This window comes from Artibeus jamaicensis, unplaced genomic scaffold (assembly GCF_021234435.1).
Source record: "Artibeus jamaicensis isolate MK-2021 breed Jamaican fruit bat unplaced genomic scaffold, CSHL_Jam_final scaffold_1689, whole genome shotgun sequence".
Taxonomy (NCBI): domain Eukaryota; kingdom Metazoa; phylum Chordata; class Mammalia; order Chiroptera; family Phyllostomidae; genus Artibeus; species Artibeus jamaicensis.
This window is the reverse complement of record NW_026522029.1, coordinates 15,730,820-15,744,939: the sequence shown is the minus strand read 5'-3', so window position 1 is coordinate 15,744,939 and position 14,120 is coordinate 15,730,820. Positions and strand designations below refer to the sequence as shown.

The 14,120-nt window shown below is 46.9% G+C and overlaps 1 protein-coding gene across 5 annotated transcripts; it reads left to right on the top strand.

Moving 5' to 3' along the window:
- Nucleotides 1-3,165: 3,165 nt before the first annotated feature.
- On the top strand, nucleotides 3,166-8,715 carry LOC119039176 (transmembrane protein 225B-like). 5 transcript variants are annotated; one of them, XR_008389843.1, is made up of 6 exons: nucleotides 3,166-3,262; nucleotides 5,495-5,626; nucleotides 6,175-6,388; nucleotides 6,844-6,877; nucleotides 7,127-7,264; nucleotides 7,644-8,715. XR_008389843.1 is itself a non-coding variant. In XM_037131857.2 (6 exons), the coding sequence occupies exons 2-6, from the start codon at nucleotides 5,582-5,584 to the stop codon at nucleotides 7,784-7,786; spliced, it is 684 nt and encodes a 227-aa protein (XP_036987752.2). In that variant the 5' UTR covers nucleotides 3,166-3,262; nucleotides 5,495-5,581; the 3' UTR covers nucleotides 7,787-8,715. The 5 variants fall into 5 exon arrangements, 4 of the variants coding, with proteins under 4 accessions (XP_036987752.2, XP_053511925.1, XP_053511927.1 ...); XM_037131857.2 differs by having other exon boundaries at nucleotides 6,734-6,877; XM_053655950.1 differs by lacking the exon at nucleotides 5,495-5,626 and having other exon boundaries at nucleotides 6,734-6,877.
- The last annotated feature ends 5,405 nt before the right edge of the window (nucleotides 8,716-14,120 follow it).

Genomic DNA, 14,120 nt, shown 5'->3' with positions numbered 1-14,120 from the left:
ATTAAGTGAGTTCATACATGTAAATCCTTTAGAGCAAAGCCCAGACCTTTCAAGAGTTACCCAGAAACTTCGGAGTGAGCCGTGGCTGCGGCTGTTATTTTTCTGAGAATGAGAGGGCGTTGTTCCTCGCACATACAGAGCCGGTGCTCAGTACGCTCTCCGAGTGGCTCTGCAGACGGGAGGGAACACCCCGCCGGTCCTAGAATTGCCGAGACCCTGCGTAAGAGTCATCCTGCTGCAGGGAGCGAGTGAGAACCTGGCCGGTGAGCACCTTCCACTCGCAACCTGCCTCTCAAATATCCTGATTGGGCTTTATTAAATAACCTAGTCAAGACTAAGCAGAGAGTTCACCAACCCAGATAAGATTCCATGATTTGTGAATGGCATTTTAAAAAACTGCATGTTTGTTCAATCCCCAAGAAAATGAATTTAAAAATGAAGAGGGGTTTTCTTTTTTAAAAAGTTATTTTAAAATTTCAGTTTATATTCAATATTATGTTGTTTTAGTTTCAAGTGTACAGCATAGTGATTGCCCTGATATTTCAAGTATCCACCAGGCACAATATACAGTTATTACAATATTACTGACTACATTCCCCGTGTGTACTTGACATCCCTGGAACTATTTGTGACTACCAATTTGTAGTTCTTAATCCCTTCACCTCTTTCCACCCCTCCTCCCCTCTTGACAATTATCCATTTGTTCTCGGTACTACGAGTCTGCTTATATTTTGTTTTTCTCATCAAATTGCACATATAAGAAAAATCAGATGGTATTTGTCTTTATCTGACTTATTTAACTTAGCGTAATACCCTCCAGGTCCATCCATGGTGGTAAGACTTCATTTCTTTTTTATGGCTGAGTAATATTCCCTTGCACATATGTACCTTTATGTACCTTTTACCCAATTGTCTATTGATGGGCACTTGGGTTGCTTCTGTAGCTTGCCTATTATAAACAACACTGCAATAAACATAGAGGTGCATATATTGTTTTAAATTAGTCTTGGGAACTTCTCTGAATCTATACTCAGAAGTGGATCTCTGGGTCACAAGGCAGCTCCAGTTTTATTTGTTTGAGGAACCTCATACTGTTTTTCCATAGTGGCCGCACCAATTTACATTCCTATCAACAGTGCACAAAGGATTTCTTTTCTCTACATCCTCACTGACACTTGTTGTTTGTTGATTTATTGATGATAGTAATTCTGACAAATGTCTCATTGCGCAAATATCTCATTGTGGTTTTATTTTGCATTTCTCTGATGATTAGTAACCTTGAGCATCTTTTCATGTGTCTGCCAGAGATATACTTTACATTCAAAGGCACAAATATGTTAAAAATAAAATAATGGAAAAATGCGCCTTTCAAGGCATAACCATTAGAACATGGATGGCTATGAGTATCGAACAAAATAGATGATATGACAAACAAACAAACAAACCCACAACTAAAGGTTAAGAAGGGCATTTTTATAAGGACAAAGAGTTCATTAGGAAAATCTAACAATGACAATATATGTAGCTAACCGCAGAGCCCCAACATAAACAAAGCAAACATTTAGAGGTTAAAAGAAGAAGTAGGCAATTCAACAGGAATAAGTAGAGACTTCAGTACTTCACTGTCAATAAATAATACAACAGTGAGATAGAAAATCAGCAAATATAAAGAAGATTGAACAACATCAACCGACTTGACCTCACATCTAGAGAACATTCCTCCCATGCCGGCGGGAAAGATGTAACAGCAGAATACAGATTCTTTTCAAGAATACATGGATTGTTCTCTAAAATAGACTCTATATTATTTAAAAGTCTCGATAAAAATAAGGAGATTAAAATTCAAAATATGTTCTCTGATCATAATAAAATTAAAGTAGAAGTCAATAATGAAGGAAATGGAAGGAATAAGGAATTCATGGGTACTCGTATAAAAGAAATTTGAAGAAAATTTAGAAGAATTTCTTGTTTTTTTCTTTTAAAAGGATTTTTAATTGAGTAAAAAATCCATAATACATCAAAATTACAGCTTTTCATTAAAACAATACTTACACGGAAACTTATGTCTTTAAACACCGATATTAGAGAAGAAAGACCTCAAACAAATAACCTAAACTCTTATCTTAAAAACTAGAAAAAGATAAGCAAACTACACCCAAAGCTAGTACAAAAAAAAGAATGAAGATTAAAGTAGAATCAATGAAATGGAAATCAGAAAAACAATAAAGAAAACCAATGAAATGAAGAGATAGGTCCTTTGAAAAGCCAGCAACATGAACAAAAGTTTAGCTAGACTGAACAAGAAAAAAACAGAAGATGAAAAATCAGGAAGGAAACAGAATATCATTACTGATCTTGCAGAAATTGAAAACATCATAGAGGAATATTATGGACACTATGACACTATGTCATGCTAACAAAATAGACAATTTAGATGAAATGAAAAATATCCCAGAGGATGTAAATTATGGAAATGAACACAAGAAAAAAATACATGTACTAAATTTTTTAAAGACGGTAATTAATTTTTCAAAAAGAAAAGCTTAAGCCCAGGTAGTCCTACTAATGAAATACATATTTAAAGAGGAAGTAGAACAATTCTTCAGAAATTCTGAGTACACAGGAAAGCATCCGGGAAAGGGTTAGTTAGTGCGCTCGCCGGTTGGGAAAAGATGCTGCAGGTGAGGCTAGAACTCTAGACCTCGACATTATTCGCACACTTACTGCCATATAAATATCGCGCGCGTACGAAGTGCGCCACTGGAGCGCTCGCCCCCTCTTCCCCGTCACTCATTACTCGGTCCACGCATTAGTTCCCGTGTCCCCCGCCATCCCCGAGCCCTGGGGCTGCGTCTCCCGCCAGAAGGTGGGCTGGGTCCAGCCAGGGACCACACTGGCCACTCCTCCTGCAGGTACAGAGGATGCTGTGCGCGTGGGAAAGGGTGGACACTTCCAGGGCGACCGGAAGACCCCCGCTGCGTCTGGCATCCAGGGAGGACCCTTGGATCTGCGCGGCCCCGGAACCCTGTCATCTCGGGCTCTAGCGCCGGGGGGATCGGAAGTGGGCGACTCACTCGCCCACCGCCCCCCGACTGGCCGGGCTCCCCTCCACCCCCGCCCCCGGAAGTTGAGGGGTCTGCACTGTCAGGGTTTCCGGTTGGGACTTGTGACCCTGCATCCGCGACAAAGTACTGCAAGAGGCTGAGGGACAAAGGGGACAAAGGGTAGAATGGACCGGACCTCCCCAGTCCTCTCCCCAACGGTAGGAGGCGCCGAATTCCCTGAGGACCGGGGAAGAGGGACGAGGTCGTGTGTCTGTTCTCGGGGCTCGGACGAGGTGACCCCTCGTCCTGGGCTACCTGCAGCTGCGGGGCGGGAAATGCTGTCCTGGGCAGGGCGCCCCTTCTGCGTGCTGGCCGCTGTCCAGACTTACAGGCTTTCAAGGACCGGCCAGCCCTTTCCCTCCCACCCTCTCTGTTGTGAGTTTAAATCTCATTCTTGTTCCTTCCCGCCAGCCCTGGAAGTTGTGTTTGAAACATCCGAATCCAACGGGCCGGCAGGTCCCTTAGAGTCCAGTGTTTCTCATTCCTGCCTGCACATTAGAATAACCTGGGAGCTTTTTAAAAATAATAGCAAGTTTTTGAAAAGACACGCCTCGAACCACCCCTGATGATTCTGACTTAATTGGTTAGAAGTGTGTGATTTTTTTTTTTCCAGATGATAGTTACATGATAGAGAAACATTCCTGTACGCACTCGACTGGGGATTGAAGTTATGTGCTCTGTACCTGGATTCAAACCCTCAACCTTTTTGGAGACTGGAGGAGGCTCCAACCAATTGAGCCGCCCAGCCAGGGCTCCAAGCCATTTTATACAAAGAACAGTTTTCTCACTTTAACGGGGCATGTGCCTTAAAGTGAATGTGGAGTAATTAATTAAGTTTTTAATGTGTGGATTGAGAGTAAGTGACCAATGTTGATAGTGAATAATTTGCTTGTAAAAACATTTATAGTTTCCCTTTATTCCTTTTTTGACCTCAGCAGAAATCTATTTGCCCATCTACTTTGTTTTCCGGGTCAAAGCTCAGGAGAAAATATGGGGCTTCCACCAACCTTGAGCCTTAAACATATTGCCTTGAAATTTCTACTCTTCCTGAGTCTCCTGGCTGGGTTTCCGTGTGCACACAATTGTCAAAATTGATCTTTAGCCCTGATTGGTGTGGCTTAGTTGGCTGGACATAGTACAGTGAAAGGTTGCTGGTTCTATTCCCCATCAGGGCACATGCGGGGGTTATGGGTTCAGTCCCCGTAGAGGTGTGTGCAAGTGGCAACCAGTTGATGTTTCTCTCATTAATTAGATATTTCTCTCCCTCTCTTTATCCCTTCCTTTCCCCTATATCTAAAAATAAATAAATATATATTTTTAAAAAGCAGTCTTTACCTTGTTGAGTTACTTCTGATTTCCTGCCATAAATATTTCTTCTCTCTCTAGCCAATGGCATTATTACCATGCTACCCACTTTCAATAGTACAAGCAGTCAACACATAAACACATAATGCTGGAAATGCATTACTGCAGCATCCCAGGCAGTCCTGGAAATAGTATGTACCCAACACAAATGGTCAGTTAAGGGAAAGGGAGAGATAGGCCAACTCTTTGTTCCAAGGATGAGCCTTTTGTTCCTGGATCATTCATTCCACAAATATGTATGTGGCATTGCATTATGCCAGACAATGTTGTAGGTGCTTGGAATACGTTAGTGAATAGAATAGACAAAGTTAAACATTTCCACAATTTACATTTAAGAAACTTCTAAACAAAGATTCTTAGCAACCTGCTGCTTTTTTGTCTCATTTTTTTAAAAAACATTTTTAAAAATCCATTTTTAGAGAGGAAGGGAAGGAGAAAGACGGAGAGAAATGTTGATATGTGAGACATACATCAGTCAGTTGCCTTTCACAGGCCCCTACTGTGCCCTGACTGGGGATCAAACCGTCAACCCTTAGGGCAGCAGGCCAGCACTGAGTCCACTGAATCACACCAGCCAGGACTTCCTCATTATTTTTATTCATTTTTTTGTTAATTCCATCAACAAACATGCAGAGCATCTCGCCATTGGCAAGATTGGGGTAAAAAGGCATTACGTGACTTAACGTCATTCTGGTCAAGGACGTGAAGGGCGTAGAATGTCCCTTACACAGAACTGGTTTTCCCAGTTATTTCCTTGGTTACCTGTGTTCTGTCAAGTGCCCTTCAATCTCGTACAGGAGGAATACAGCACTTCCGTGCATTTGGTGTTAGAAGTTAGAGCTAAGGACACAAGCCATAACTTTTGAAGCACACATGTGCCAAGGAAAACAAAGGCATTGCTAGGTGAAGGGGCGGGGAAATAACACATTTTTAAAAACGGGCAACAGGGTGAGATCTCACATTTTTGTTGGGAGGCAGAGTTCACATACTTATGATGTCACTAAATGTTCCTGCCAATGGAACAGGAAGGGGCCACAACATTCTACTGTTGAAGAGAAGGCCAGGATGGGCCTCCGTGTAAGAAGGCAACACAGAAAACAGGGCGTCAAAAGATGGACGCCGAAACAGAAAGGATCAAAAAAGAAATAAGACACAAGGTTAGCTGGGGTCATGAGCAGAAGGAGGAGGGGCTTGAGGGGAAGGACGAGGAGGAGATGTGTAGAGGCTGCAAGCGTGTCCAACGTTTTTACTTCTCTTGCCATCTCCGAGGAATGTGCTTGGGATGTGCTACGATTTCCCCCCTTTCTGTTAACAGTTATTCCCTGAGCTCCTCCCCTGTGTAAACACTGTGCTAAATGTGGCAGGAGGTGGAGGAGTCAGGGCTGTTGTCTTGTAGGGATGTCTAATGTAGGTGGTGGGCCAGGACAAGGGGAAAGTGTAACAATATAGGCCGTGGATGGTTGTGTGTGAGCAGTGTGTCAGACAAGATGCAGAGACCAAAGAGGAAAGCCTCAGTCCTAGCGGGTAGGGGACCCGGGTCGGCCTGTGGACTGAAGGGTGTTTGGTCAGGGAATGAGGAGGGAGAGCCTGGGAGCTGAGTGGGAGAGAAGAGGATTGGGCTTCTATGGCGGGTGTCTAAGGATGGGGAGAAATCCCAAAGGAACTGAGGGAAAGTGACACATCTCCCATATCCCCTTTTTTCTAGTCAGCACCCTTTTGTGTGAAATGTGGGATAACTAGACCATACCGCATTGTCATTCTCACCTGCGCATTCACGGGTTCTGCCCTTCTGTGGTGGGCCTTCAGCCTGCCCACCTGGGTGAAGATAGAAATCCAGGGCACCACCCAAGCGCTCTTCAGCGCTCTCTTCGCAATCTGCAGTGGCGAGGTCACATGTTGGGTTCCTCCATCCAAGTCAAGTAAGTTCTGGCCTGGAAAGGGAAGGCCCTGCTCCAACCCTGCCCCTTCTGGGAATTGCTGGCCTCCTTTTCTGCCCCAGCTCACATGGACCAAGCAGTTATCTCCCCTCGGTAACACCGGCTCATTTCAGGATGAGCCAGGGGATCAGGTGGCTCTGTGGTTACCAGTCCCACTAAATACCAGCCCCACAGGAATCGCTGTCCTAGGCCTTTTGGTCCCCCCCCACTGGTTCCCGCCATATAGTCTCCACACTGCTTGCTTAGTGCTCTGTGGATTCAGACCCAGGAAGGAGGGGGCCCTAGAGGGAGCTGCTGGCCTTTCTCCCCTCTCCCTCCCCAATTCAGACTGCTTCACATTTGGTCGAATTTTCATGATCAGCGCCCTTGTTCTCTCCTTCTTCCTGAACATCATACTCATGGCCTTCCCTCACTCCCTTCCTGATACTCGGAAACAGTACTTTGTCTTCACGATCACCTTCTTCATCATAGGTGAGAATGGGAGGAAGAGGGTTCCCTCAGTTGTCCTGGTTCTGGGCTGGGGTGATGTTCCGTTGGACACAGTTTCTCCTTAGAAACTGTTCAAGGACTGCTAAAGTGAAAGATAAAGCAATGACAAGGGACAGAAACGGAGTAGAAGAACTGAAATGACAACTTAAGTTCTTGGGAATTAGCTCAAAGGCCGTACTCTGAACTAACCGGACTGGTCTTTGCCCGCCCACTTTTTTTCCTGAGTGACAGGTGTCTGTGTGTTCCTTGCATTACTGCTGCACTCTCTGCATATTTCGAAAGTAACTGACGTATTCAAGAACGCGAAAATCACCTTTCTGTACCCGTGTTTCATCCTCTCATTCAGCATCACACTGTTTTTCCTATCTGGTGAGTGTTCTGGGGCTGGCTGTGTGAGTTCCTGAATCCAGAACAATCATGCCCATGGGTTTCAACTATCTCCACCGAGTAGCGTTCGTTTCTGGGGATGGATTTGGTACAAAGACACGTCATCGGCTTGTTGCAGCTCCTCCTACTCTATGTTAGACTCTCGCCTTCATAGAAAAGTAGAGTGCATTTCTCCTGCACATTCAGTAAGAAGCGTGTCCGAGAATTTGTAGAACAGACCATCGTAGGGAAAAGGGTGGGTGGGGCAGAGAAAAGGGTGACTCCACACTCATGTGCTCAGCCTGTTTAAACGCCATGAATTTCTTAACAAACATCAAGGGTTGAGTCATTTTCCTCTTCAACGTCGTCATTTTTCCCTCAGGAATTCTCTGCTTCTTCAGCTCCCACCACTGTTGGCTTCAGTGTGTGCTACCACAGCCGATCCAAGTGGAACCCAGGCAAACAGCCGCGGCCAGTGGGAGCCCAGTGGCAGTCACAGAGGGGAGACCAGGGGGTGACAGTTAGCAGAACCTCAGCGGTGAGGAGGCTAACAGCAGAAACGCATGTCCAGCCTGTAACTCAAGCCTTCACAGCTACACACACTCTCTTGTTTAATTACCGTGTAAGACTGGGGAGTGTTGGCCTGCGACTCACCGTCGTTCACGTGAGGATCAGGGTTCCAGGAACTTGGGTTTTCATGAAAGAAGACATAGTTGGAGGTGGGGGGCGGTGAGTCTGCTTTGAGTCTTGGGGACTTGGAATGAGAATCTCCTCACCTTGAAGATGACCAAGGCCCACGCTGCCCTCTCATGTGTGTTTTGTAACCTGGAAGTCATTTTCTAGCAGTAACAAAGCTCTTTCTCTGTCTGTGGAGGCTGTTTTGATACGAATTCTCTGCCCTCTGATAATTTTATGAGTGGAATCTTTTCCCTGTCATATCAGGTACCAACCCCTCATCCAAGCTACCTGAAACTGTAACAAAGAGTGAACCTATTGGACAAGCACAGGGGTCGTCCATGGACTCACAGAACACTTTGATTGACTGGGGGCTACACAGGATACTGGGGGGGGGCACCCAGAGCTCTTTCCTCGGGATACTGTCCTTTTACTGTTCAGTGAAGGCGAATGGAATTTCCTGCTCCATAAATGCAAGCACTATTCTAAATTCCCCTGCTCATCACTCTCGGGAGCCATCAAAGCCTGTCCCTTCCCGGTCAGGCAGACCTCTGCTCCCCCGTGGGAGCCCTCCTCACACCCACGGGCCAGCCAGGCCCGTGTCACCACTGCCAGACTAGGGGACTTCTGAGTGTGCTTCCTCTCCACTGCAGTCTCCCTCTGCCACGCTGCCGACGCCAGCTGCTTAGCACACAGAGCTGAGCACATTCCCCTTCAAAACCCACTTGCCCTGTTCTTTTCTTCAGGGTAAATTCCTTGTCTTGATAAATAAAGTTCTTTACAAGTTGACACCAACCTACTTTTCAACATGTTTTAATATTTTTAATTGTGATTCATGTCATACATGTGAGAAAAGTATGTATGGGGTTGGAAGGATGAGAAAGGAGGCTCCAGACCTAGAAAAACACGGTATCGTCAGCATATCTTACGCTCGCTGCGTCGGCATAAGAGCCCCGCCCGGAGTTGCTGCGGCCCCTCCTGCCCCTGCGGGCAGCGCTTTCCCTCAGTCCTGTGTCACGGCACGGCCTGCCCACCCTCAATCCCGTGGCCCTGATTTCCCTTTGAGTTTTTTGGGTGTCACATTTTGCTGGGTACATGGATACCTAATAAATCCTCTTTGAGTTACTGAGGCAAAGCTTTAGGGATTGGGAGGGAGTTGGACATTCTGCCGACAGTGGCCATGCTTTACTGGCGCGCAAATATAGGCCAGGACTCGGCCTGCGTTGTGTCTTTTAGTCTCACAACAGACCTGCAAAGTGAGCATCATCGCTGTGTAGCAGATAAGGTAACAGAGTGACTCAAAGTTGATTCGTCCAAATTCACGCGTCTAGTAAGGGGGGGTCTCTGGCAACCTGCTCCTTCTTTCCATATCAGGTTTCTGCTCTGTGATCATTGGCAAGAATGGAGGGTGGACAGTAAGGCAGACAATGTTAACAATGGTCATGCTGGAGATGAACAGATTATGATGATGAAATAAATTAAAAATCAATGGTTATTCAAAAAGCTATCAAAAGTAAGCCTGGGAAACAATGAGAGGTGTACGTGTCATAGGCAAATTGAGGCAGCGTACATTACTGCTTTCCAGAGTAAAGAACAGGACTCCTGCCCTGCCCTGGCCAGGTGCACGGAGGCAGCTGTTTTGGGGGGAGATTCAGGTCTCCGCACTGTGACGCACATGTCAGCCCCTGACTCCAGAGTCAGAGACTGTGTGATCGTAAAGATCTGTGGTGTATGGCGTCATTCGTAGCCACACTTCAACAATTCTGATTTACAGGGCAATATATAACCATGCACAATTAATGCCATGTACTGAACACAAGCAATTGATCAAATGAGTTCTATGATGGTTAGATCTGGAAATCTGGCCATGGCCTAATGTGGGTTAATGTAAGCAACAGAGAGATCTCTTGGCTTTAAAAAATGCTTAAAAATACTTATTTAGAATATGGGGATGGAGCCAGGTGTAGCAGCTAACATTGTGTGCCCACCATGCCACCAGCCAAAAACACCATGGCTCCCACTTCTCCTTTCCAGCAGGAAGGTGAGGTGGTTCACACACTTCCTGTGTCCTGCCTTGGCTTTCGTGGGGCTGAACCTCATCCTTGGCTCCAGGAGCAGAGAGACAATGGATCTCATCAGTCGGGTCCCACTCCTGGCGGTAATTGGATTCACTGAGAGTATGTGATACATACAAGTCTAGCCAATGTGAGGGAAGCATGTAGCAGAAGTTACCCTCAACAAGGGATACAAGAAAAGGCCTGTTTGCTTTTCTTCTGGACTTTATCAGACTGTGAGAGTTTGGGGTCCTGCAAAGGAACCAGATGGAGTATGAAATCCGTATGTTGAGAATGACCAAATGCAAAGACTCAAAATAAAATCTGGATCTTGGTGACGTCATGGAGCCACCGCATGATCTGGGCATTAGCCTCCCCACACCCTGCACTTGCTCAGTGTGATAACTAAGCCACTTTAAGCCAGTTGCACGTTCTTGCAACTTTTGTGGAGCTATCGCTGAAAGCTTCCTGTTACTGCAGAGGGCTCTTTGGCTGGAGGTCTTACGAGTGTGGTGTCACTGTGTTCTAAATCCTCCTGATGAAAGAGGTTTGATGTGCCTTTGTTTCACTGGGGCTTTTCTTTGGTGTCAGCAGACAGAACCTTTTTTTTTTCACTTAAGAGGCCTCCTCAGTGCCTGGCTCCAACCCAGCCCAGCCCAGTCCTGCTGTTTGACGTCATAGGCTGGAGACTTGGGGACACAGGCCCAGCCACAGCCACTGAGACCATAAACAGCCACTGTGAGCCTCGAGGCTGTGTTCAGAGATGAGAATACCATCGCTGTGCATAGCACTCCACTGCTCCTCCATGCAAATGTGTGGCCGACTTGGGACCTCCCTGTACCAGTCACACTGCATTCCTGGTGCCCACAGGCGTGTTTTTTCAGGCAGCTTGTCATTCACATGTGCAGACTTTTAATGTAAAATTAGCTACTGCAGACACTGAGGTGCTGCCCCCGAGGAGTATGCGATTGAGTGGGGAAGGCCGCTGAGCACACAGCTGTCTGCAACATGGTGCGCCAAATGCCACATTGAGGGGTGTCCCTGCACCCCAGACGTACAGGAAAGAATGCAGCACGAATGCAAACTGAGAAGAACGAACACCCGGATTAGGTTGGTGTCTCCTTTATTCCGTTTGTCGTGCCAGTCCCTGATGCCCAGGTTCCTTCTGTTCTCCAACAGCGAAGTCCTACAAGCTTCATCACTTGCGGCTTCCACGAGGCCAAGGGCGTGGGGCTGGCGGGATATGGAACTGAGGAGCCTGCAGAGCAGACCGAGAGTGCTTACCTTCTCTCAGCTGGAAAACTGGAAGGCAGACAAAACCGAAGGAGGCCAAGTGTACATCAGCCACATCCAGAAATTCGATGGTACAAAGATTCAAGAACCTCGTAAAGGCTAATTATCAACAATTTGGCAACACAGAGGGAAGGGTGAGTGGTACAATGGACAGTACCATGTACCAGCAGGTGCCAGGCTCAACTCAAGGTCACCTTTCTGTTATCTCCTCTGGGGAGACGGTCTGGGGTGGTGTCTTGTCATTCACACCCATCAAAAAATCCTTCTGGGACTCTTTTACACTGAGGGGGTCCTCATAAGACCCGCATCGTAACTCTTGCTCCATCACCACACACCTGCGAAGGGCTGAGGAAAGATGGGTGAGGCTAGAGAAGATCTACAAATCGATCAAGAATATCTTCGACGCCTGCCATTTTGCATGAAACGGTCTCCGTTTGAGAATGCTGGCCTCTCTGTGAATCCTCCCTAGAGGAGCCTCCGAGGGCCCTGCGGGAAGCTCTCCACGGCTCAGCGGTCCGAGTGCGCACGCGGACGCTCGCTGTCGGGACGCGCGCGGGAGAGAAGCTGGGCCGGGCGGGCGCTCGTGCGGATCCGACCGGCTTATAAAGCGCCACGAGCGAGGAAACGCAGCTCACGACCAATGAGACCCTCACCCGGTGACCCGGACGATCTGATCTTGTGTCCATCACAAGTGACAGGAAGGTTTGGCGGCGCCAGAGCTTTCTCATGGGGGCTTTGTTCTCCGCCTTCCCCCGCAGAGTCTGGGGAGACCGCCGCGCTTTGAGCCGGGCGTCCCGGGGGGCGTGCGCTCTTAGTCCCAGTTCCGCGTCCTTGTGCTCTGAGCTACCGGAGTAAAGGGGACCCGCACGTCTGCTGTAACAGAAAAATGCGAGAGAAAATGCCCGTGGCAGCCGGGGAATTAGCTCAAGTGGTAGAGCGCTCGCTTAGCATGCGAGAGGTAGTGGGATCGATGCCCTCATTCTCCAGTTTTGCTGCCCCATGGGGCCGTTTTTTCGGGCTTTGACCTGTGGTCATGGCCGACACAAGACCCTAAGCCGGTATATATAGATCTACCAATTTATAATTCGTCTTCTGTTTCCCTGGGGGAGCTCTGATCCCGCAAGGGCGGGGTGTACTAAATTGCTATTTTGCTCCATGCAACTTGGCCCTGTATTCGACACTGTACTGGAAAATGAAAAACGTACAACCAGATTCAGGAAGCTTTGCAAGCCTTAATTTAAGTAGGGTATACCCAAAGAAAGCCACATCCAGGCACATCACAATCAAACGTCTGAAAATGAGAGAGAGAGAGAGAAGAGAGAGAAGAAAAGAGAAGAAAAAAGAAAAGAAGAAATCCTGAAAGCTGCTAGAGGAAAAAAGAAAGGGGAACTACAGTTTGTATGTTTGGGGATTTCCTACCAGAAACCATAGACACTAGAAAGAAATAGAAAAATATTTTTTAAATGCTGAAAAAATAATATGCTGATGTGTATTTCTGGTCTCCGTTCTATTCCATCGGTGTGTATGCCTGTCGATATTTAAGACTTCTCTCTCAACGCAGCACACACAATGCTTCGACACTGGATTCTCTCTTCACAGCCTCTCTAGAGCCTTTCTCTGCTCTCTGTCACCTGTCCCTTCATCCACTCAGCAATGTGTACAGGGAGATATTCTGCGCCAGACAGTGGAGTGGAGGCAGAAACTGGAGAAAGACTCATGCTGTTTGCCCCAGGGGCTGGCAGGATAAATGTGACTAAACCTCAACACTTTAGTCCCTTCGTAACTCATTTTCCTTTCTCTCCAATTTCAGTTCCCATTTCCAAGGTTGTGGGCACTCAAAACTAAAGCTTTTTTTTTTTTTTTTGTAAAATGTAAAATTGATCCTATTAAGTTGTCTGCCTGGAATTTTTTTCATGAGCTTTAAGTGTCCAGAATGTTTTTCTGGTCATATCTCCAGGGCTTTTCTATCACTACTTCCTCCCTGCATGTGTTTTATGGCGGTGTAGATGCACAGTCCCAGGCCCCACAATCCAGTGAGACAGGCACGTTTCCTCATGCAGGGATTCCTCCACCCACGACTGAACCTCTCACCCTGCATTCGTCCCTCCTAACCTGCTCCGTCAAGACCAATGCTTATTCCTTTACTCCAACGTGATCTCGAATCTTAATCCCCATGATTTTTGTCTAGAACACTTTTGTGGTTTTTGCCAGCTTTCATGTGGTGTAGATGTGTGAGTTCTACATGTTACACCTAGTAGGACTCAATGCATATGTTAGATATAAGCAAAAAAGGACTCAAGTTTGAGGGTCCTGTAGTGTAGAGGCTTTTACACTGGCCTCATACATGAGATGTCCTATTTCAAAACCAAGTGGAAACAGCTGGTAGGTTACAGTTTTCGTTTTGTTTGTTTTTAGTGCCTCCAGAACCTACCAGAAGCTGCCCCATAGCCTCCTTCCAGGCAGACCCACCTGCAAAGAACAAGTGATAATCTCACTTTTTTTTTTTTTAAGGGACATGTATCATCTTGCGACAGCTGTGCCGCCTTAGCTGTTTTGGGCGAGACGTGCCCAGCTGGGACGTGATGTCTCCCGTCCCAGAAAACGTGAAAAGTGAAGTGCTGACGGCGCCAGTTTATCCTCGAAGGCTTCCTCCTCCTCACCGGTCCTCCTTCCCCAGCAGAGGAGGTGACCGCGCTCTGACCCCGCAGTCCTGGGGAGCATGCGCTCTTAGTTCCAGTTCCGTGCCCCGGCGCCCGGAGCTACCGGAAAGAGAATAGTGTGGACTCGCACGACAGCGAGAAAAGAAAAAAGTGGGAGGAAAATAGCGTACGGCGGCC

Bases quoted from the DNA above. Each gene is read 5' to 3' on its own strand.
- LOC119039176 (XM_037131857.2), top strand. From the start codon at position 5,582: ATGGACGCCGAAACAGAAAGGATCAAAAAAGAAATAAGACACAAG. The intron at 5,627-6,174 runs GTTAGCTGGGGT...CCTTTTTTCTAG, and splicing joins AAAAAGAAATAAGACACAAG to TCAGCACCCTTTTGTGTGAA. The intron at 6,878-7,126 runs GTGAGAATGGGA...CCTGAGTGACAG, and splicing joins GATCACCTTCTTCATCATAG to GTGTCTGTGTGTTCCTTGCA.